The sequence below is a fragment of the Stegodyphus dumicola genome, chromosome 7, assembly GCF_044657685.1.
Source record: "Stegodyphus dumicola isolate Sdum_Otavi_A_Nest chromosome 7, ASM4465768v1".
NCBI lineage: Eukaryota > Metazoa > Arthropoda > Arachnida > Araneae > Eresidae > Stegodyphus > Stegodyphus dumicola.
Genome location: NC_140774.1, coordinates 24,069,537 through 24,095,787, shown reverse-complemented (window position 1 = coordinate 24,095,787; position 26,251 = coordinate 24,069,537). Strand labels below are relative to the sequence as shown.

The 26,251-nt window shown below is 28.7% G+C and overlaps 1 protein-coding gene across 2 annotated transcripts in view; it reads right to left on the bottom strand.

Moving 5' to 3' along the window:
* Positions 1-601: 601 nt before the first annotated feature.
* LManII (Lysosomal alpha-mannosidase II) overlaps positions 602-26,251 on the bottom strand; it is a 70,922-nt gene continuing 45,272 nt past the window's right edge. For both annotated transcript variants that reach the window (XM_035371899.2, XM_035371893.2), the window contains exons 17-25: positions 21,936-22,154; positions 18,337-18,455; positions 14,782-14,883; positions 11,237-11,324; positions 10,942-11,028; positions 8,510-8,746; positions 5,629-5,778; positions 2,520-2,652; positions 602-1,014 (exon numbers count right to left, since the gene is read on the bottom strand). In XM_035371899.2, the coding sequence (XP_035227790.1) occupies positions 923-1,014; positions 2,520-2,652; positions 5,629-5,778; positions 8,510-8,746; positions 10,942-11,028; positions 11,237-11,324; positions 14,782-14,883; positions 18,337-18,455; positions 21,936-22,154 (1,227 nt within the window). In that variant the 3' untranslated portion in view covers positions 602-922. The remainder of the gene's footprint in view (positions 1,015-2,519; positions 2,653-5,628; positions 5,779-8,509; positions 8,747-10,941; positions 11,029-11,236; positions 11,325-14,781; positions 14,884-18,336; positions 18,456-21,935; positions 22,155-26,251) is intronic.

The following is a 26,251-nucleotide window of genomic DNA, read 5'->3' as shown; positions in this document are numbered from 1 at the left end:
CAAAGTTGTGTGTATAAACAATTACAAATCAATCCACAATACAGCTTATTTTTTGATAAATTAAAATTATTCCAATTTTATGTCAGATAAAAAGTAGCTGAAATTTTATAAAATGACACACATAGCAAAATCCTAATTTAATTTAGTTACATTGCAACATTTGAAATCCTAAATACAATGTACAGTGTCATTAAAAGCATATGGAATGTTTTCTTTTGGGAAAAAGAGATTTTTCAAAAGTTGCCACATAATTAGTATGTCTCAGAAAAAATTTTTTTACAATAGTGCACTGTGAATTAATATTCTCGACTTGCCACTGCTTTTCTAAAGCAGAGTACGTGATATATGTTGTAAATTCAATTGTAGTGAATCAAACTCAGTCAAGGTCAGTCCAATAACTACTAATTATCTTGTAGTCAGTCTTCTCAGCCAGATCATCTACTAAAAATTATCACTGACAGTCAAAATATTAATAAAAATTAGTTAACCTTGCATAAATAAATAAGTATAATTAATCAAATTCGCTATGATTTTGTTATGAATTTGAGCTAACCATTACTGGGAAGGAAGATAAAAAATAAATTCAAAAATAGAACAGAAATCTTTATTTAACTCTTTATTTAACTATTTTAAGTAGAGATGAATTTTACATCTTACCAAAACAAATTTTTCATTACCTTTAATGAGATTCCCAACAACTGTACTTTACATAAATATCCTCAAAATGTTGTTGAAATAAATAGACAAATTAAATAAACAGCAGTATAATGTTATTGAAAGAAACAAACTTAAATAGCACCTGTTTTCAACAAAAAGTACATAGAAATATATAAATAACATTTTGCAACAAACGAGTAGATCATCGATTAAACAAACAGTCCTACACCTTTCTTCTCTGCACAATTCAACACCTTTAACAGAGTCATAACTGTTTAATTTTTGCAAGGAATGTGCGTATCAGCATTGGCGTAAGATTAATATTCAAATGATCAAGGGCAACATCTTTGTGATAATCTGTAAACAAGAAATATCAATTAAAATAACATTAAATTTTGATACAATATTTGAAGAATTTTTAAATGATTCCCATGTTCTAAAATTGCAAAATACATAATCCTTTTATCATTAAATTACTGTAATCATATAAAATAAGAATCACTGAATAATTTTACAGTATTTAACATCACTTTTGAAATTCTAACTTCTTTTTAAAATTTTTAAATGTTAAAAAAGTTTTAGTATTTTTAATTAAAGACATTAAGTGAAAAGCACCTCTTCCTAATCTTTCCATTTCAGCCATACAGTATTATGCAATGTATTACAGTAAAAGCTTGACTGTTCATAAAGCTCAAAAGATCCCAAATGCAAGACAAATGAAAATTTCAGAAAACTGAGCATATAAAAATGCAATTCATGGCAGAAAAACCTTAATAAATTGAAGAAGAAATTTCTAGTCTAAAATTATCAGAGGCCTCAAAAGGGGAGGGAGAAATACTAAAATTCTAACGTATTTAAGTTACTTGAGTTTTCTGGTTAATTATATGTCAGACAGTCAGGTTTTACTATACTTGATATGAGATGATTATACAGAGTTCATATCTGTCTGATTTAAAACAGGAGGGTAGGAATGGAAAAATTATATCCAGTTTTTATTTTGCCATCATGACAATATAGAACAAGAATTTTCCTTTTGACAAGCTTTTGTTTTAAAGATAATATTATACAAATGTTTGCTTTCATCAGCTATACATTCCTGAAACCTATTCCCAAAGAAAATGATTAGAAGTAGAGTCAACCATGCAATATCAGAGCTGCCACAGCTTTTTAGGGGAAGGAGGGAGATAGTGATACCTAAAAACTCATGTCTTTAAACACAGGCCACAAACAATTGAATAAAAGATGTTGTTTGTATCAGCTAGTTCTGACAAGTTCTCATAAAAATAAAAAGATTCTTTTCATACCCATAATGCTAACAAAATGTATGACAAGATATAATGAAAGTGATTCAAGGAAATTATATTTGCCAGTCAAAAATAAAGCATCATGCAATATTTTCTTCAGAGAAGAATGGATCAATCAAATACACTAATATCACAATGCATCAAAAATAATGTTCAGTATACACTGTTGAAGATACTTTCTATAAGTGCTATTAATAAAAATAATATGAGGACACTTTTCCTCATTTCAGAATTTAAACTTTCTGATTATAATATAATACTAATATTTGTTAAATTTTATATTGGCAGTCACAGTATTAGATATAGCAGAATAAAAAGTTCATTGTTGGTCAGCAGTGTCTGTTATGATCTGAGCTGAAAGTCAGCCACTGATGACCAAAATGGTTTTTAATAAAAGGGTTAAAAAAATAAAATCCATTCTATTTCTTATGCTACATTTTATTTGCATTCATAAATTAGCAACTATACATCACTACTTTTCAGGATACTACCTAATGTCATATAAAACAAATTTTACAAACATTTAAAACAATTTAAACTCCAAATTTTTAAATATACCTGTAACATTTGAATTGCCATGCACTGCCCTTCCTTCAATATTCCATCTTAATCGCTTAGCTTCATCTAAATATTGGTTAGCACTAAGTGTTGTCTCATCAATGCTCAGGACCTCAAAATCATTAAAAAGATTCTGCAAGATACAGAGGTTTATTGTTATGCCATTTAGTTTTGTAATATTTTCTGAAAATAAGCAAACTCTTCTCAATAAAAAAATCAGAAATAATCTTGGAATAATTCTCATACATTCCCCAAATGACTCGAAGAATATTATTAAATAATATTCTTAATAAAAACTATTATAAAGCATAATATATATATATTTAATTATTTAAATAAATTATATTTAATTATATTAAATATAAATTTTATTAAGAAAAACTATTAAGAAATATCACAAATTAATTTCATTAGAACTAAACTATACAGAATCTTAAAATTCATATATAATCACGAGAAATTATTTTAATTGACTATATTTTAAACAACATATAACAAAAGCTTTTAATAATTCTATGTACAGCAGAACTCCTATTAGACCCCTGATATTTGGAATTCCAATTATTGGTATCACTTATTCTTTCCATTCTAGTCCATATAAAATTTAGTTTGCTTATGCACCTAAGATCTGTATATTGGTTTAAATATATCTAAAAAGATAATAAACTACTAGATGCATTTTATGAAATTATGCAATTTAGGTGAATGTATATGATATACAGATAGAATTGCAATGTCCAGTAGCTATATAATCACCAGAGATTAATAGGAAAACAATATGTTATGCATAGAGATCTACAATTATTTGTTTACTTCGTGAATCTTTGCATAGCCACACATGCATACACATGTAAAAGGGGGGGGAAGAGAAAAGAAAGAGAGAGAGAGAAAAAAAAAAAAAAGGTTATCATCATCATTTTTGAAGTACAGATAAAACAAGTGTGAAGTTACATCAGTTTTGTCTTTGCAAAGAATTTTTGTCTTGCACCATCCGATATTAGATACATTCAATTACTTCGATTTGATTTTTGCATATGACTTTACACTTTCGCAATCTGTATGCTTTTTTTTTTTTTTTGTTTGTTTTTTTGTTTTGGTGTGTGTGTGTGTGTTATCAATTAATTTAAAATTACATAGTCAACACGTTATACATTTCTAAGAAAACGCTCATTAGCCAACATTTTTAAATGTAAGCAAATAAATTTCACAGAGTTTGCAAAAACTTTTTAATGTTATGTGAGCATATTAAATCACAACAACAACAACAAAAAAAAAAAAAAAAAAAAAAAAAAAAAAAAAACTTAATATATCCCTTCACTTATTTAATGTTGATACCAACTGAAAAAAAGCAGATTTTTAAATTGCAAATTTCCAGTTTTTAACTGATTATGAATATACATTTTACTGTGGTGTAAATAAAACATTTACAGCTTTTATAACTTGAGGATTTATCTGCAGGATGTTTTAAGAGAATAAACATTTTAATGCAATCTAATATTTCAAAAAAAAAAAAAAACATTAAGACTACTCCATACTAAAAGATGACATGTGCAAGTATGTGTCTAGTAAGTAGTCAGTCAAATTTAATAAAAAAAAAGGGGGGAATTTTTTTATCTTAACATTTACTAAATTTTTCATACATGTTAAAGCTGTATGAGTATTTCAAAATATCACTTTTATTCTTTGAAAGCATGGAAGTTCTACCACATATTTACAGATAATTGTTTTTAATTAGAACCTCTGCCAGCAAATTGGATCCTTTTGCATAAAATTATACATAGTGTATAAAAAAGTTTCAGTTTAAAAGTAAAAATATTTTAAATCAGCATCCTCTCAGTTTTATTTCTAACGCAGTGTTTGACCTTATATAAATGCAATATTAATTTATCCGGTTCTGCAAAAATACTTCACAAAATTTTACATATTTTCAAAAAAGTGAAAAACAACTACTATGAAAATCACTTTTTTTTTCTTTTTTTAATTTTAAGTATGCTAGAGCAGTGGTTAGGGTTTTAAATGATTACACTAGGTTATCACAGCAAATATTTATTTCTAAAAAACCCCTTATAGATTTAAAACTTTTTAATTAAAATGTGCTTTTACAAACTCAAATTGCATACACTCTAATTCTTGCTACTTTTATACACATTAATTAATAATTACCTCAAACATATTAAATATTCAATTTTTATTTCATATAAATTCAATATTATTACATACTGCTCTACAAAAATACACTATGATTTAAAAAACTACGATGTAAAACACTATGATTTCTACCCGAGGTAAGCAAATGGTGGATTCCCCCCCCTTGAAACAGCTGAATGTTATTAATTAGTCTGATTTAGATTTTTTAATAGCATGCACAGTAAAATCCAATCTTGTTTCCTATAGATATCATCATCATCAATTGTGCCCACATTGTTGCCCAGGCAAAAGTGGTAATGCTTAATTTAATACTAGAAGAATAGTTAGTCCTTTTTAGGATACCTTGTTTAGGTATTTTTCCCAGTACAGCAGAAATAGTTTGTATTTTATTTATAAAAGCAAGAATGCAACTGAGCGGGAAAAATTCTAGAGACTGCTTGAGAATAATTACTAAAACTGAAAACCAAATTAAAATTTGCTATCTTATTTCCAAACTGCCAAATGTGCATGCCTCAAAGTTGGAGGGGGGGCGAGGTTCAGAAACAGAAATTATTAGCACTAAAAATACACTTTCATTCTGCAATGCTCTCATCCCTATTTTTCAAATAGAAGCTGAAGCTGAAGTGATCTTCAATTTTAGTTTTTTTTAATACGTTTATCTTAATTAGACAACCAATTATTCGCACTTTTGGCTTGGTTCAATTTCTACAGCGCCATTTAACTTTTCAGTTTACGCACAGAATAGCTAATAATCGAAACTATATGGTAATTATTTTCTTTTATATTTACTGTATGTATCATCCATAATCACCCTGTAAATGTGTGTGTATATATATAATGTAAAGCCTAAATAAAATGTTCCCTTTATTTCATTTAAAATGCGACTTTCATGATAATACTACACATTAAAAAAATTATAAATAAATATTTATAATTTATATATCTACATATACACAGTTACCTTCAGAGTAAAATTAGTGGGCTTGCTTAGAACTGCATCATCATCCCATTCATAAAAGTGTTCGAAACGAAGTAATAGCATGCCTCTTTTCCATGGTTCCAAAGTAAGAAAATGGACATTAGGTGGTAGTGATGTTTTCAATCCTGGAGACTGAAATTAAATAAATAAATAAATAAAAATTAAAAGACAATAGATATGAGCTTGGCAAATATTATAGTAAAATCGCTCGTTTAAAGAGGACCAAAGCAGCAGAAAATTTACAGTTTGAAATGAGATCAAAGATTACAAGCTAAATAATTCTGTTTACTAGAATAAGCATATATAAACCTGATAACAGAACTTTAATTTGGAGCTTTAATTAGGATAAAGTTATCAAATATTTTTTAATATATTAGAACAATTTAATCAATATGAATATAATATAAATATTTCTAATACTGATATGTATTTTATTAACTAGTAATATAACAAATATATCTCCCATTTTTTTTTTCTTTGTATGGAATGCCAGTAAATATTCTAGGACTGTCATATTTCAGTCCGAGCTAGAATCTTATCAATAAATGATATTTCATCATATTTCAGAAATATGTTTCAGCCTCTTGGTACACATGCCAGTGTCTGATTTGAGTAATTTTAAGATCTGTGCTGTTAAAAATAAACATCATAAACTGCCCAAACACATGCTAAAGGATTTCAAAAGCTTGTCAGGAATACTAAAGTAAAAAATATTCATGTTTTTCTTTTCAAAGCAAGAAATATATTTAAATTTTAAGTATCTTCTGTCAAAAAATTATTCTGGAAGCTTTCTCACAAATTAAAACAAGTACTATTAAGAGGTTGAAATATAAAATCACAGAAAAACATTAATTCAAGATTTAAGAGAAATTTCAGTGCATAGAGGCCATGACTTTTTTAATGATTTAAGGTAGGTTATTTTTTAATGATTTAAGGTTTTTTAATGATTTAAGGTAGTTATTTAATTTCCAGACTAAAACACACCACTCTATCAAACTTAGACTAAAAATACATTAATATAATGTTAAAATATACACAGAAAGTGTTGGGCTGATGGCATCAATATACCTTTACTATATAAAGCTAGGTAAGAATGTATGTTTCCATCTTTCTCAAACATTTATTAATTATTAGATTTAGTTTTATTTAAAAAAGGTCACACAATACACCCAGGTTTTTATATAAGCAACTTCATAAAAAAAGTCTAATCATTCCCATAAATTAACTGATGTATTCAGTTTCCATTAGTTTAGCAAGTGCCAAAATAATTTAATAAAAAGGTCCAAACTGGCTTTTTAACCTAATCTCTGATACTTTCCAAAAACATATTTTTAAGTGGTTTACATTCTAACAAAGATTTTTTCAGATGTTATAGTACGTACATCATTTCTATAAATTTGTTACTAAATGGAATATGGACAACCCAGATTTACAAAAAAATGAAATTTCAGTTCATTATTTACAAAAAGGCTGCATTTCTACACAAAGATTCAGCAACAAGTAGACTGATCCAACAGAAAGAGGATAATGTGTGATACATACTCCATATAGCTCTTTTATAGAGCAATAAAAATCTACATATTGAGAAATACAAATGTGCCTTCAAAGAAGAATACATTTAATGAAGATACACGTACATTCTTCCCGCAAATATGAATAAAATCGTTCCATCTTGGTTAAACATATTCTAATTGTAAAAATTTTATTTTAACTGGAAAATCTAAATAAATAAAAACTGCAAAATATGTAAATTCATGGTTTTGGCCTGCAGAAAATGATACATACACAGTATATGTACATACATATTTTCTATTTTGTTACTCATTCCAAATCTTATTCTAACATTAACATATTTTCATACAAGTTCCACTTTAATCCAAAACTATGAATTTAGGATTTTTTCTCTAGCCTTTTAGTTTTTATTTCCTATGATTCATTATTCATTTTATTTAGAAATTCTTCCCACTGGTTTTCTAATGAACTGAGCCAGAAAATTTAGCCACAAGCAATTTTTTTCAAATATTAAATTTGATATATTTCATTGTAAAAGGTTAAACTTCAGAAATGGTATTTTATTGAAAATAATTATCTTGCAAAGAAAGCAATTTCCAATTATATAATTTTAAAGAGAAAACTGCTACTAATATCTTACCCCATAATGCTTATCCACACTTAAAAAAAATAATACAATATTTAAAATTTTGAAGATTAAAAATAAATTAAAATTAAAAATAATTAATATTTTTAAATATAAAAATAATAAACAATTAAAAAAATGCAATTATACAATTTTTATTTCAAAATTTGCAATTAAAACATTGTATCCAGATTCCAGTTTGCATATTCATTACAATTTTAAGATACACAACAGCAACTAAATCTATTAAATTTATTTACTAACTTTAAAATTAATTGCTCAGGAATTTGAAGTATAGAACATAAAACACAACATTTAAAATAAGCTGTTAATAACAACAATGGCAAATGACAGAAATTTACTATGATATTATTTCAAAGTAAATTAACATCATGTGCACTTATTTAATAAAGAAAAGACTCCTTAAGCCATAGCTATGCATTTACTTGACTGATTTAAACAGGAGGCTTGCCACAGATATTTTTCTCAAGTGACAAAGGATTATTTATATTTGGTCAGGATAACAAACTCACTTACTGAAAACAATGAACATTTCTTCAAGGCTTTAAAAAAAATTCTCAGGCAAATAACATTACAAAAGGTCATAATTAATAAGATTTCATGATTTAAAACAAATCAGATTCTCTCTTTAAATGCAATGGATAAAAATCAATAATGATTTATAAATAAACTAAAAGAATACAGAGTAAAAAAAAAAAAACTTACAATCATTTTATATGCTTTCATATATTCATCTTCTGAGGTATTGTAGAATGCAAAACTTATTTGAGGCTTCATAAACAGTTTCTGTGCAAGTGGTCGGTGCTTTGATGCAGCTTTATCTATGCTAGTGAAGAGCAAGTAATGAGATCCAGTTATAACCAAACCATGGCCATCTACACCAGTTTCATTTAAAGCTTCACCTACCCCAAATGCATCATCATGCAACAAGCGACGGTGAATCTAGAAACAAAACAGAAAATTATTATTTTTTTTTTAATTAAAATATTTTGGGCACAGCAAGGAACAACATTATTTACACAGAAACTATAAGCATTTTTTAAAATTTAATTATCTAGGGCATACACACATAACAGCATTTTGTTTCTGAAAATTAGGAAAATGCAAAAATAATATTTCAACAATTTCTAATTTGTATCAGATACATACTTAGATTTGATGAATTATTAAAATTTTGTTGCACTGGATTAGCATTCATTTAATTCATAGCCACATTAATAGCCACATGTTAAGTACACATTATTATTTATATTTAACACAGAAAAAAATATTTAAATGAGTTTTGTCTAGGTATAATCATACAATATATGCATCAGTTCTTCATATAGGTACTACCACACTAAACAGCATTGCTTAAAAAATATAGGGTTATTTATCACTTTAAACTTAGCACAATCATAAAATACATTAACACACACTTATATACAAATAATTATAGTGGATATTTAGTTCAAAATTCTAAGGTAAAACAATACTTGATCGAATTTGAATATAAAATTAAATTATGTTAGACATACATACAGTACGCACCTAACTAATCAGGCTATATTTAAAAAAAAATAGTTTATTTATTGTGGAACAACGGGAAATTTACTAAAACAAACTATGAGTGTAAAACAGAACTGTTAGAAAAAATACAAAAAAGAAAACTAAAATGCATGGGATAATAGCAATGATAGCAAATGATGTCATACTATTTTGAGACCTGTTTTTAAACAAAACAGTAAATAATTTAACTGTATGTAATATCCTGAACACATAAAGACTGTTATTTCATCCATCAAAAATAAAGTGCTAGGTCATAAAAAATATCAAATGTACAAGAAATTAATCTTTTTTTTTTTTCCTTTGCTAATTCTTATCAAATTAAAAGAATAATATAAAGCTCTTTCTTTTTGTTTTGAATGCTGATTTAATTTGCATAACCAGTGAAATTTCCCTCCAGATAAAATTGCAGGTAACTTACTTATAGTATCTTTCAGTTAGCTATAACATGGGTTATATTTATTTCCAGCATTTTGTTAATTGCCCTCAGATCTATAGTTATGTTGTTCCTGATGGTTACTTGGTTGTGAGTCTATTTTTATTAATGATTATGAATTTTACATAAAATTAAATCTGAAATAGTGAATTCAGAGGTTATTTAACTTTTATAGCATTTTTTTTCCTTCAAATGAATAGATCTTACATTTCCAGTTTGATTAAAATGGATATTGTATCTGTGAATATACAAATAGGAAGTTTTAATAAAATTTGCATATGTTTAAGGTTATGAGCTTCAATCTTTTAAAAATTTCAAAAACATTCATACCACTTTCTGCATTCATTTTTATACATATTAAATACAATATGCATTATTTCTTTTTATGTTAATTTTATTGTAAACTGCAAAAACCAGTCTTTTTAACTACCTGAATAACAACGAAATTCATGTTTTTTAATACAAGTAATGTTAATTGAAAGGAATGCTTTATTACTGACAAATATATTGATTTACAGCAAATAATTTAGGTAAAATTATTTAAATGCTGTACATTAAAATAACTTTCAGTTTAGCTGAGGCAGAAAAATCAGCATCTAAGAATGAAAATTTAAATTAATTTTGACTCAAACACAGTGCAGGTTTTTTACTTTATAAATCAATGCTAAATATTAGAATGTAGAAAGATGTTTAAAAAAGAAGTTCTCATAACATTTAAAACTTTACATTTAGAGCATTCTATGTAGTGTCATCCTTCTTATTCACAAATGGGAATTTATGCACTGAACATATCAACATGCACACAACTCTTTTGATTGTCCTTTCTTGCTCAATATTTCACTCTATTATTTATGCCAATAACCTGTACAACACAAAAATGATTTTTTACAATGTAATAAGATCAGAGTAACTTGTAGCCCAGTATCAAAAACAAATTCATTATATATTACATAAACAGATATAATCAGCATATAGTTTCAGGAGATATAATGATGAACTAAGTTGCATTACTTGCATATCAATAAATAATTGCTGATTAATCAATTTCATCTTAAAATTTAAAAGCTATAAAAAAAATATCCCTTTTGGATTGATAAATAATCACCCCTGAAATGTAAATTAATAGATACAATTTAAATAGAAGTGAAATATTTACCATTAATTCTATTGACCCGTCTTTTAAACTTGATCCTCCTTGTGATCTATCAGACAAAACAGTGAACTGTCGACGAGCTTTTTTATCCTAAAATCACAATATTATAGCTGAATAATTAATTTTTATTACAATAACAGACTTAGCTAAATATGTTTTATAAAAATAAATAAACAGATAAACAGGTGCATTCAAAGTGCTATGATGAAAAGCTGTTTAAAAACTTTGATGAAAAAAATAAAGTTACTTCTTGTTAAAGCAAATAAATATTATCAATTTTAGAATGACAAAAGCTCACCTGAATAAAGATTCTACTATTCACAGGGTAATAATTTCCTGACACTGGTTCAGTAAGATTCAACGTCCAAGTAGGACGATAGTTTCTCCTATAAAGAAATTTTGCAAAATTAAATAACAGTTAAATATAGAACTATTCTTCACCAAAATAAAAGTACACATCACACTATTATAATAACAAAATAACATTAAATTAGACATACTAATCAACTAAATACATAAATGTACAAAAGCGTACAAAATCAATTCTTCAAATAAATAAAAATGCTATTTATCTAATGAATTAAATCAAAAATAACTCTAAAAAAGTAAACAATTCCATATTGTATGTAACATACATACAAATGTCATTAAAATATTTTTTATTAATTATAACTATCCTGAAAATTCCATAAAAATTATCCACTGGAAATATTTTATATTAAACACATTTTTATTTATATCAATTAGCTATATTATTAAAAATAAAATAACTATTAAATTATTATGAAACATAACTTTTGATGGACAATTACAAATTAATTAAATTTGGAAGATAAAGATCTTTCTCTTTGATAAATAGAAAAATTCTTGAGAAGTGGTTAGATGTAAGGTCACATGTAAGATTAAATAACAAACTTATGTTTTGTGCAGTAACAACACTTGTTATGACAAGGATAATTCTATTGTCAATATGCTAATTAGGCCCACCAGCGGCCTAGCGGTAAAAGCCACTGAACACTGGTAGTTCAGTTCAGGGTTCAAGTCCCAGCGAACGGGCTGGCTGCATGGGCGTTTTCGTGGCTTTTCCCATGAGTAACATGGATACCAGCCAGTTTCCCTTAGAAAGAACTCTACGGGGCATCCCTCCCTTTCCATGTAGTGCCTAAGGGCGAAGCACGTAATAAGCAAAAAAAATGCTAATTAAATTCTTTTGTTTATTTATAGTAGTTTTTGTTGTGTCTTAGTAATTAAATAATGGCAAAACATTCGAGTACCATCCAAACAGAAAAGGAAGAACTCTGTTGAGAAGTTTCTAAGAAAAGCTACCTTGTATCATATTATGCATACAGGGAAAACATCTCATAATACTGAACCAAGCCGAAGATTTTTAAACTCAGAAAAATATACAGTCAAAAGTCTTTAATCCGGACGTCCATAATCCAGAATGATCTATAATCCGGACCTCAAAGCTACAAACTTTCTGCGCATGTGTCAACACATGCGCATAATACCTTATGCGTAATACGTTTATGCATGTGCGTTTAATGTATAACGGATGGTATCAGCTAAGCTAAAATTATCTAATTATCTATTTCAGTTAACGTTGCAGATTGCGTTGTTCCTTAATCTTCTAATTGAATCTGGCTTATTATTTTTTTAAAACAGTTAGAGCAGCAATTTTATAAAAGTTAGCTTGAACTTTCGATTATGTCAAAAAGAATTTCCGATTCTGGAGCTACCAAAGGATATACAAAGCGAACGCATGTTTCAATGTCCATCAAACGAAAAGTGCAATTGCTGCAAAAAAAATGGATAAAGGCATATCCTTTGATTCTCTAACCATTCTGAAATATGTTTATCAATTTCACGCTGCAATTTCGACTATGCGTAATGTATGCTTTACGTATGCGCGCGTTGAAAGAAATGTTTAATAAAGTAAAGAAATAAATATTGAGTTTTTTTTTTATTTTTTTATTTTGATACCCCTTTAGATCATAATTGCTCTTTATTTCATAAATTACGATTTCATATTTTTAATTTTATAATTTCTGCATGCCATCTTACCAGATTTAAACTGATGATCTATAATCCAGAAAAACCGATAATCTAGAATCGCCGAAGTCCCGACGAGTCCGGATTAAAGACTTTTGACTGTATTAATAAAAAGCCTGTAAAAAATGTAAAGAAAGGTAGAGAAGACCAAAACAAGAGATTTTGTAAGGAAAATGCATGCCAAAATGGTACACTGTGATGGTATAGTGTGCTGTTAAGCAGAACATAAAAGCATTCAACTGGTGCAAATTGTCATTCCCTTGCAGATTTTGAGCATATGCATCATTACATAACTGTGAAGCTCTCCGATATACATTTTATTTAGTATGAGACTGTGGCTTAAATGAAGCATTTACTAAGAAGAGGTTCAATAATTATTCTCAAGTACCTCCTCTGAGAAGCTGCTCTATTTCCATAGTTTATGTCAGAAGAATGCTTTTACCTCCCACTCAATAGCATCCTCTGCTATTTCAATGTATTATTTGGAAACATATGTACTGCTACTAAATCTGTTTATTTCAGTCTCTTCTACCTGCCTTTACATTTTTGTCAGATATTTTCCATGCACATTTTATACAATAAGCAATGAGCTTCCTTCAATGGACCCAATCAGTCACTACAGTCCGCTAATGATAGATTTTAAAGTCTTGAGATCTGACTCCACACAGTCTAGCCATCTAGTGCAAGGTCTTCCCTGATTTCCTGATACCCTCTACAATTGCAAAGGTCACATTTTTAACAAAGTTTAAGTTGTCATGTCTAAAAATATGTCCAAGCCACCTGATATGATAAGATATGATGACTCGAATAATATTAGGTTATTTGCATCTTCTATAGATTTCGTGATTATATAAAATTCTCCATCTATTATGTTCTCTAATTGGGCCACATACTTTTTAGAGCATTTTTCTTTCAAAGATTAGAAGTCTTTCTTGATCTGTTTTATATTCCCGCCCCCAATGGTGGGCCCTCAGCATACTTCGGCTTGGCCATAACTAAGGCTAAAAGTGGTGGTCATGTTATTATGGAGGCACCTAATAGGTGGACCACCTTTGCCTCCTATGAAGGGATGGACAGTTACAACCATGCATTATTCAGCATTCGAACCTGGACCCTTTAGTATCACAATCGGCTCCCCTAACCACTATACCGACTGGTCCGTTTTACATACATATATGTTTTGTATATACATGCACATATTAGAACATAAGAATTTTTAAGATTTAAATTTGGATTTTATAAAATTGAATAGAAATTTAAAATTGGAAAAAGGAATTTTGTCCAGATATGCAAAATGACGACACACTTCTCATGAATTGTTGGTGGTTATATGAAGAAGTTCTAATTCCCACTTGATAAGTCGAGATTTTTCTATGGAATCAGAAATAATTCTATTGTTTTTAGACTTTATTTTAGTCCTTATTGTTGCATATCTTTAATTTTGCATATTATTAAAGATTCCAGTTTAATCACTCCCAATATCAAATTTTAATTTCCCCAATAGTACACATTCACTACCTTCACATTCCATATGAGATACTTTTCATTTATTTATTCTCCATTAGAATAAAAGTATATATATTAGGACAATATATATGTACAAAAACATACATTAGAATATAAGTATACATGCATATATATATATATTCTAAATAAAAGTAATTATGAGTAAATATATATATATATATATATATATATATATATATATATTAGAACAGTATATATATATATATAGTTGTATTATTTAAGTATGCATATTAAAATAAAGCTACATAAAATGGAAATACTTACTTTCTTAAAACCATTTCTCTTCCATTAGAATCAGTATAAAAGAGATCTCCAGTTTTTAAGTCTGTATCAAACCTTGTAATAATTTCTTTTCCCACATTATCTCTGGAAAAAATTGAATATTAGGGGGAAAATGAATATCTGATATTAAGAAGTTTGATTTATGAATACAAAGAACAAAATTTAAGCACATGAACAAAACAAATTTTAAGCACATGCACAAGCATGAAAAATTAAATACAGAAAATAATTCCATTCCATAACATAATAATTAGTTTACACTTTAAACTGAATGTGTACCCTATGCTTTAAACTATTACAACCCGCTCTTTCAAATGATCACACTACATAATCATTTAATTGCATCATTTAAGAATAAATCCTTTTAAATTATGTATGGAATTTAAAAGCTTCAAAATTTCTATTCAGGAAAGACATTCATAATAACTTAACACAGAAAATGCCTCTCTGTAATTCGACTAAAACATTCCTTTCTCTACAAGAACAAAATTCAGTGCATGAAGCTAAAAATACAGAACATATACAAACTGTTCATAAATAATATAATTAGAGACTAGATTTCTAGAACCATAGGATAATGGGATATTTATTAAATTCTGATACAAGAGATTAATGAACATATCATATAGTCAGTACAAAATGAAGAATGAGAAAATTATTTTGCCAGACAAAGGATGCTTTTTATAACTAGCAATTTTCAAGATATTTTTAATAAAAATAACAAAACATTTAACACTAGAGCTGCCATTTCTTAAAAATGATGGGTCCTCCAACTGAAATATTATATTGACTTTTCAACCTTTATTTAATTAATTTAACCAGTTATTTTATGTTCAGAATCTTTACTGTCATTTCTTTCTGTTTTCCTGCCAGAATGCAAATTAGCTCATGTGTATTTAAGTAGATGTTTGCGACTGAGAAGTCACTTCATATTTTGCCTAGTGAAGGCCATGCTGCTAGATGTACTGATCTGAGATAAGAATTCATGTCTTTGGTCGTGAGTTATAATTGCTGGTAGCATTTCACACTGGTGAAGCTTTAAAAGCCAACTTTGCGATTAATTTACTCTGCATAACCTTTGGCTAGCTATTTAGATTCAGATTTACACTGAATTTCTATTTTGAGTTCTCGCCACAAATGTGGACGATTTGTAAGCATCACGTGTGCCTTCTGTCCATCTTAGTTTTAAAATAAAGGGTCTTTTATAACCTTCTCAAGTCTCTGTTGTAGTTTGAAGACATAGCGATAAGTCACAATCTTACTGAGGATTAGTCACAAGTTACATTTAGTAAAAGTCTAATATCTTATAACTTGAATATAAGATCCTTTGTTTGCATATTTTTGGTTATATTATTTGGTAGTGTTATATAATCGAGTATTTTTATAATTGAAATTGGGAAACAAGAGGAAGGAGCATAATTATTACAACACAGTATAACTACACTGTTTAAATACTAAATAAACCACAAAAGTAATTATTGTATATATAAACACCATAGCTACCAATCATTATTACAGCCATGTCTAGCTGAGAGATTTCAATTTAGGCTTGTATCTACTATACCGGTCACTGGTATACCCAGGAACCAAGATGCAACAATGTATCACTGAGTTTTCCTGTTCTTTTTTTCTATATCATTGTAAAATATTGTATTTAATAAGATAGCTTATCTTTGTCATTCTAATTAGAGTCAACTGAATTCTAATCAAAACAATACCCTCATCACATAATAATCAACCCTTTATTTCTTAAAATTTATTCTAAAATGTAAAGGAGAGTTTTCTTGTGGAGTAAATATAGTAGATGTGTTCTAATGTTAATGGTAAATGCAAATCAGTATCACAAAAAAAAAAAAAAAATGTAAAATGGAAGTAGCCACATTCTACAATTTTAGTCTTCGATGAATAAGCAAGTCTTCCATGAATAAGATAATGTAACATTTCCAAAACTGATTTCTATGTTTACTGTAATTGCTCATAAAACAGTTGTTATTGAAACTAAAATAATCACAATTTCTATCAGCTAAACAAAATTAATTTTCTCTTCATTACAAACTCAAAATTAATTTGTTTTCACTCTGTCAAACAGGTTATCTCAACTGCACTTTAAATTCAAAGACTAATTTACAGCTATCTATCTACCCAACTGCACAAAGCAATTCACTGTTCTTTTCAATAGCCTTTTATTCATTACAGACGAAATTACTTAGGACTTTACTTTAGTAAACCTTTTACTGGTTTCATAAAATCATATATTTTGGCCTAGATAAAGATAGATGCTATTTCAATGAATGAAATTAGAAAGATACCTTGTAAGAAATTCAAACTTTGGGCCTCTAAACTTGCTGATAAACATTCTGTTAATTATATTATACAGCCATTTTAATTTCTTAATTACATGAAACCAAGTGCTTTTACAAAATTATTTTTTAGAAAAATAAACAAAAGAGAACAGATATAATTCAACTGTTATCTAGAAAAATTTAAACCAATGTTCACCCCTTCCTTTATGACTTAATTCATCCTATCATGGTAGACTTCTTACCAGCACAATCATTAAGACATACACACTAATAGGAACTAACATATCATATTCATTATTCTTATTATATTATAAAACATCCATCTTCCTTAGTTATTGTAAGCTACAAGCAATTTCTCTTTGTATAATAACTAGAAAATGACACCACTATTTGAAATCAAAACCCAGGACTTAAAACCCTAGAGAAAAAATTTCTGACAAAAAGTCATTTTCAAGAAGTTGTTCTGTAATGTCAGTTTATATAATACATTGAATGTTAGGTTGAATTTCATTTACTTCATAGAATTTTACATATCTGTTGTTGTTGTGACTTATCTCACTTGTCTGACCGTAACATCAAAACAAGTCCACAAAATTCATTGTGGCAAGGAGTGCAAGACTGTCTTTGCTGTTGGCAATGGCCTTGAACACCATACAGGTAACAGTACAAATTTGCTCATCTTCACCCCCAATTTTGATGGAGAGAACTCCAGGGGAACAGGTCTGAAGGTCTCCTGCCCTTACTACCAACCTCTTCAGAGGCCTTTTGACTCACCACATATTTAGAGCGCCCCCCTTGCTGCACAGAAACTGTAAGCATCTATACCTTCTCTGGAATTTGAACCCGGGCCCTTTGGCACGGTAGTCAGCATTGCAAACCACTATCCTTGGGGCGCAGTACATATCTATTACTAAGCATATTCAGTCAACTGGAAATATTCAATAAATTCTTAGGAAAATATCAACATAATTTTTTTTTAATCCCTATAAAAATAATTTATATATGCGGTATAGAAAATGGAATTTGATCTTGGAAATGTTTCCCATCATTTACATATTCCAAATTATTTGTCAAAAATAAAATCCTGCTACAAAAAGCTGCAATGCAGTTCATATAATTTCCTTTCAGATGCCTCATCTTAACTAATGAAATAAACCCAATTAAGCAACCCAAGAAGTACAAATAATTTAATCTCATCAAAATTTACATTTAAGAGTACAAAAATATGACTTACTCGACAGGAATAGGACCCACAAGCCATTTCATTTCAACATTCTCTGATCCCTTATAAAGGCGAACGATCTGACTCAGCCATGGAGTAAAAATTTGGTGAATTTCCTGAACTAATGAACCCTAAATGTTTAATAAATATTTGAAAAAAAGATTATTTTAATCATTAAAAAATTGTAAACCATAATAGTTCACTCACTGCTTTATCAATCACTGCTTCATCATTTCAGCACTAAAAGCAAAAAATATATTACAGGAAAAGAAAGGAAAAAACAAACTACTTTATATTGATGGCAAGATGGTATGGGGAAGAAAAAATATTATTTTTTTCATTTGATAAAAATGCAAAAAAAATATTCCAAAGGAAATATTTATAAATAAAGAATTATGTTACCATTATATTACGAACTACACTGATCAAGCATATTACATTATATGTAAATAGGTATGATCTTAAATTATCAACATCTGAGAGAAGAGGATTGATATGAGGAACTTTCAATGCTAATGCTTATAAGATAAATGTCTTAAATTACTTTCATAGTTTTCCACAAAAATGTTTGTCACAACCTTCAGAGAACTCCCGAATGGTATACTTCAAATTATCATTGTAAATGTGAAGTATGAAAATGTGGTTTCACTTAAAAAAAAAAAAATAAAAATAAATAAATAAATAAATAAATAAAAATTAGATACAAAATAAATTGGAGGCAAGTCTGGTGAACACAATGGATGAACATAAAGCTGAGATCCAAAGCATTCAACAACAGTCTTGAAAACATGAGACCTATGTGCTGGAATGTTGTCATATTAAAACAACATATTTCTGTAATTTGTCATGGTGTTTTTACCTTTATGGCTTATCGGATTTTAGTTAACTAGTTAATATAACACCTATATCATGATAGTATATGACATATAATAAAAAAATTAATGATCCTTTTTCATCACAAGAAAAATGCACACAATCTACTGGACAAAGTTTTTAGTCCTAAATTTATGAAACAAAGAGGTAGATTGTGCTTCAACTTCATGCTATCTTGTTTCATTGCTTGGTGTGTAATGTCATATTTCCTCTCCTATCATTAGTCGTGCAAAAACCTTTTATTGGCATTTATCATAGAGAACAGTTTTCTAAAATATTTGACCAAATGTTTTTTTTTTTTTTTTTTTACTTTAGACATCAACATTCTGAGTACCTATCTTAGAGTATACTTATTCTAGTACCTATATTAGTATCTTATTGTGAGTACCTATTTATATCTAGCAACATTCTAAGTACTTATCTTTGACACTGTAAGGATAGTGTTAATTTTATTAGCAGTCAAATTTTGAGTTAAAATTCTTTTCCTATCGATTCTTTTTTCAACTTACCATTTCCAGCCAGAACGTCGTTTTAGAATCACGTCTGAATGCTAATGAGGAAGAGCAGTATATAACAGCGAAGTTCTACAGTTTTAGTGAGAGGAGATACCAGATATTCTAGCTGCACGCGTCCGCCCTTTTAGGCTACTCTCTTGTAAGCTATTATTATGCTCAGCCATACTTTAGGCCCTTGATAGCTTCGCAGTCAATTAGCATTAAAGGGCCAACCCTGTTAGAATCTTGATAACTTCGGCTATATCTCTTTAGTTAAGATTAGTTTAGTTTAATTCTTAGTCTCTTAAGTTCAAGCCCAAGTGTTGGCTTTAATGTACAACTCCAAGACGGAGTTTTACTAAACTTTAATTGGAATAATAAAGGGTTATTTTACCCTTCTATCTTGTTGTTTCCTGTCACACAAACTCAAGCGATTATTTGCTTATCAGTTCATAAGATTCTTCAATTCCAACAGTAACTTAGAATTACACAGTGGAGAATCCTACAACACTGCCAACTTTTCCTGCAGAATTTTTTCTTCTGATTCAGCACTGATGTTCATTTCCATAGCAATCTGAGAAACTGTCTCTCATCTATTTTTTTTTTATCACATATTCCTTGTTTTTAGCAAATATAATATATCTTCGCACTGACACAGTGACTTGTCTGAAATTGCCTTCGAGTGATGTTCTCCTCTATAAATATGGCAGACTACTTATTTTCTGACTGTGGCATACAGTGGCAGAACTAAATTAAAAAGGGGCTGGATCATCCCTTTGAAGAGAGTGGTGCCAAGATGAACTTGTCTTGGGAACTATGCGACATCATGATGCATCATAAATTCTCAGATTAGCTACTTTTCAGATATTTTTAACACATTTAAGAGATTTTACTTTCATTCTCAATGACAAACTAAGTCACTTAATGTATTAAAATTATCTTCAAGATATGTGTAAGCGGTTTATAGAAAAAATACTGAAAATTACACTTATTGCATTTGAACATTGTTTATAATTTTTAAATGCAACAGTACATCAAAATCATAACACACACACACACAAATAAAGCAACAATCACATTTAGGGATTTCCACATGCAAAACAGTTTTGTCAGATAAATGATAGAACAAATTTTTAATATCTATATACCTGCCAACTTTATCAGTGTGAAAATCGGAAATTTTTTAACAAAATTAAGAAGGAGGAATAAAAAAGGTGAATGTTAAGGGAAAATTGCCTGAATATGTAACATTGAACATTTTGAATCTTCTAGAAACAATTTGCTATCTGAGTCACTGAATATTTTGAAACAATTCTCAACCTGATTATTTTGAAACATTTACATAGAGGGGGGACACTTATCATTTAAAAAAAAAAAGTTGAATGGAAATTAATTTTAACATGATTACTTTGCTATTTCTTTTTGCTAAAATGTTATTCGGGAAATGTGCTTTATAATATTTTTGTTGCACTTGCTTTAAATTTCTGTCACATTTCAGCATAAATTCAGCTACATTATAAATTGTTTCTTATTACTTGAGGCAATTTGAAGTATTAGACCTTTAACCCAGATATGAAAGTGATATATCAACATAGATTGTGAATATGCATTTATGAATATCAGTGTTATGTCTTCTTTCATTAAGAACTCATAATTCTTTCATAAATAATATTCACCAAATGATATTTGATATTTTCAATATTAACAGATATTCCTATAACTGCTAACATCACTTAGACATGAAAACTTTGCTTCAGTATTATCGAGTTTACTTATTACACACATAAATGCACATAATTAAGCAAATATGTAAGATAATTTTATAGCTTAAATTACATTCAATGACCAAATGTCGAAGAACTAAAGAGCCTTTCTGAAATAAAAAAAAAAAAAAAAAAAGATGTAACTATGAACTTTTGGCTTTCAATATGAGAAATTTCTCATAAATTATCAAAAAATAATTGCTCTCATTCAGATTATAAACAAATGATAAATATATTGTAAAGTGTATTAAAAATAATTTCATAGTTTTTATGTTCTTTACCAAATACTTAACTCATAAGGTTGAGATATTTTTTAGGATGATAAGAATCTCAAATCATAATGACTAAATAATGATAATCAAAGATTTTTAAAACAAAAATTTAAATCAATTATTCTAAATGTCTATAACAAACAAAACTTTTGTTCAAAAATTTCTAATATGCACTTCTTTAAAAATAAAAATAAAATATTAATACTCACATTTATAAGTGTTATATCAACATTATTTCCCAAAGGTAAGGGCTCTGTACCATTTGGTCTAAATATGTAAGCACCAGATGCTCTAAACTGAAATTCACTGTTATTACCATTCATACCTCTGTACCAATAAAATGACTGATTCACAGTTATATTGGAACCATCTGCTAAACGAACTCCTTTCAAGAGACCAGACTTTCCATCAACAAAGACAGTAAGATGCTACAAAAAAAGAATATTCAAGTACTTAAAGCACTACTTATGAAGAAACGCCTTCTTAAAATGACTATATTATTAATAAAAAGGACATGATATAAAACTATTATATAAACATGCTAAAATATTGTAAAATGAATACTTATAGCAACCATTCATATACATAAAAATGTTTTAGCTAATGTAATTTTAACTAAATATTTTTTTAAACCAAACTACTGCAGCATTCTCAAGCAAACCTATACAAAATAAATAAATAAATAACCACCCAGATTCTACAACTGAAAGAGCACAAGTCTATTCTTCAAATAATTAAGCCCAACAGCGGCCGAGCGGTAAAGACGCTGAACACTGGTAGTGTGGCCCAAGGTTCGAATCCCGTGAATGGGCTGGCTGCATGGGCGTTTTCGTGGTTTTCCCCATGTGTAACATGCATACGAGCCAGTTTTCCTTAGAAAGTCCTCCACGAAGGCATCCCTCCCTTCAGGCAGATAGCCCTCGTGTGCTTTGCCATAAATGAATGATCCAATCCAATCCAATCAAATGATTAAACTTCACCTCAAAATTTTTATATAAGTTGTATAAATATTCAACTTCAAGCAAGATAAATAATGAAAAAATAAGCAGAATTAAATTCAAGTAAGTAAATTAAATGGTTATAAAGTTTTTTTTTTTTTTTTTTTTTTTTTTTCATTCTTAAGCAGAATGCTTACATTTTAAATTCAAATATCAACCTTATTATGATGTTCACAAATAATGCTGGAATCTGCTATGTTCAGCAAATATTTAAATAGTAAATCTTATTTTTTTCCCATCTTTATCAAAACATATCAAGAAAAGATGTGTGTGTGTGATCATGGCAAAGCCTCGAGGGCTATCTGCCTAAGGGAAGGGATTCCTTCGTAAATGACTTTCTAAGGGAAACTGGCTCGAATACACGTTACACATGGGGAAAACCATGAAAACGCCCATGTAGCCAGCCCATTCACTGGATTCGAACCTCGGACCAAAGTACCAGTGTTCAGCGACTTTACTGCTTGGCCGCTGGTGGACCCCATATTAAGAAAAGAAAACTACATATCATGCTTATATCGTGCATATATAGAAAATAATTTTCTCATCTTCATTCAGTTATATATTTTTTTCAAGTTCCAAACAATTTTGATTAAAATTTTGTGGAATTTTAGAAATGTTCGGTGCATTGAAAAAAACTTCCCCCCCCCTTTACCCATTTATGTGTTATTTTCATGATCTACAGAATTTTAATTAAACTACCATAACTTAATTTACAATAACTACATTACATTCCTTCCTTACAAATGAATATATATTCTATTTCTAATAACTTTCCGTTAAAACTGTACAGTGCCTGCTCCTTGAAGTCACTTTATTGTTACCATAATAAAACATATAATTCTAATTAATACAAATATGATGACAATTTTCTTACTGAAAATAAATCATGTTTCTGAGCAATATTTTTTTAATTGAATCTTAACTTCATCATTGAAGATGTGAAAAATAGAGACAATTTATCAGAAACTTTTACTGATTGTCTTCCTTTTCATGCCAAATCTGGTTCTTATTCTAAAAATAGTATATACAGTCAAAAGTCTTTAATCCGGACTCGTCGGGACTTCAGCGATTCCGGATTATTGATTTTTTCCAGATTATAGATCATCAACTTAAATCTGGTAAGATGGCATGCAGAAATTTAAAAAATTAAAAATATGAAACCATAATTTATGAAATAAAGAGCAATTATGATCTAAAGGGTATCAAAATTTACAAAAAAAAAAGCTTAATATTTATTTGTTTACTTTATTAAACATTACTTTCAACGCATGCGTTAAGCATATATTACGCATAGTCGAAATTAGAAAATTGCAACCAGAAAACTATTTGATGTGTATTCATTATATGTATAATGATGAGGAATTTGATTTAAATCATATCAAAGACAGAGTACATCGAGATGAAATACTACATTTAGTAAGGAATTATAAGCCGAATAAAATAAAAACATCTGCCCTGAAGATAAGGATAGTGCTGACAGATCAACTTCCAGTTTCATTATGCGCCGCGATGTCCCCTACCCCACCCGCAGAGCAGCATGAAATTGATAAACAGATTTCGGAATGGTTAGAAAAACAAAGGATATGCCTTTATCCACTTTTTGCAGCAATTCCACTTTTTGTTTGATGGACATTGAAACATGCTTTCACTTTGTAGATCCTTTGGCAGCTCCAGAATCGGAAATTCTTTTTGACATAATCGAAAGTCCAAGCTTACTTTTATAAAATTGCTCTAACAATCTGCAAAAAATAATAGGCCAGATCCAATTCGAAGGAACAACGCAATCTGCAACATTAACTGAAATAGATAATTAGATAATTTTAACTTAGCTTATACCGTCTGTTATACATTAAACGTGCATGCATAAAGGTATTATGCGCATGTGTAAAGGTATTATGGGCATGCATAAATGCATATGTGCATTATGCGTTTACGCATGCGCAGAAAGTTTGTAGCTTTGAGGTCCGGATTATGGACGTCTGGATTAAAGACTTTTGTCTGTATTTATTTTTTTATGTTCCATGCCCTATAGAAGAATTTGTTCTGCATACAGAAGATGCCCTACAGAAGATTTGTTCTGCAAAATCTCATCTTGATCAGTAATTTTTTTTGCAAGCTGTTACTATTAATATTTTTTTTCTTTTCATTATCAATAAAGTTTTTAAATTATTTTTTGTTTACCATTACAAAGAAAAATATCTCATTAAAAACATCTAAATCTGAATGCCATGTTTTTCTCTTCTGTATGTTATAAAACTGTCTGAAATCTTCATCACATGTCTGAGTTTTTTGTCTTCTACTAATGAAATTTGCTATTTCTTTGTCTTCTTAGGCACTATAGCCTACTGCTGGCCAAGGCCATCTCAATCAGTCTACGCCATCTGGACCTATTCAAGGCAATACTCCTACAATCTTCCCTATATATGGTATTAATGTCATCCTCAACAGCATCAAGCCACCTAATTGTTCCTCACTTTCTAGTTCCCACAGATTTGGTAAACGCGATTTGTTTTACTGGGTTTGTGTCTTCATATATTCCGTATAAATGACCAAACCATCGAATCTTGTGGCTTTTTATTACCTTGATAATATCAAGCTGTCTAAATTTTTGGTAGATTACATGATTATACATGATTTTTTTTATTTTAAAGAACTTAAAGATTTATAAATGATGATTTTTTATTTTAAAGATCTCCAAACACCATTTTCATAAACAGCGCCAAATATTTTTAAAAATATTTTATGTTCAAAGATCAGTAGTTTACTTTCAATTATTTTAGTCATTGCTCATCACTCACAGACATATAATATGATGAGATGTAACAGGGTTTATATATATATATATTAATTTTAGTATTATGGCAGATAAATCAAGATTTGAACTGACTTTTAAGACCATGGTAGCATCTATTTGCAATGAGAAGCCTGTTTTTAATTTCCATAGATAAATAATTATTATTAGTGACAATAGTTTCAAGATAAATTTGCTGTTTATTCCTCAAATATTATGTTTCATATTTTAATTCTTGGGAACTTTTCACATTCGTGTCTGTGTAGTTATTATGTTAAATATTATATCTATCAATGGTGACTAATACTATGCTCTCTGTTCAGACCATATCAACCACTGACGACTGACACTATATGTTCTGTTCAAAGCTAATCAGTCATTATTGATTGATGATATAATATTTAAAAATTCTGCCAGCATATTCATGAAATTGGATATTGTGGGTAAAATAGAGAGGGAGATAAAACACACATGATGCTTAATGTCTTAAGAATGAATAGCAGTAAACACTTTTTAAAACAACTCACAGTTCCAACTTTCTAAATTTAATCTTAAAAAAAAATAAAAGTACCTAAAAAATTAATATAAAAATAATGGTTTTCTTAAAGCATTAACCACCATGCTAATCATTGGTGACTTACACTATACTTTTTGTTTGGACATCAGTGACTGATACTATATTTACCATTCAGACTGCATCAATCACACCAGCTGCCAGCTTATCAGTGAGATTCAA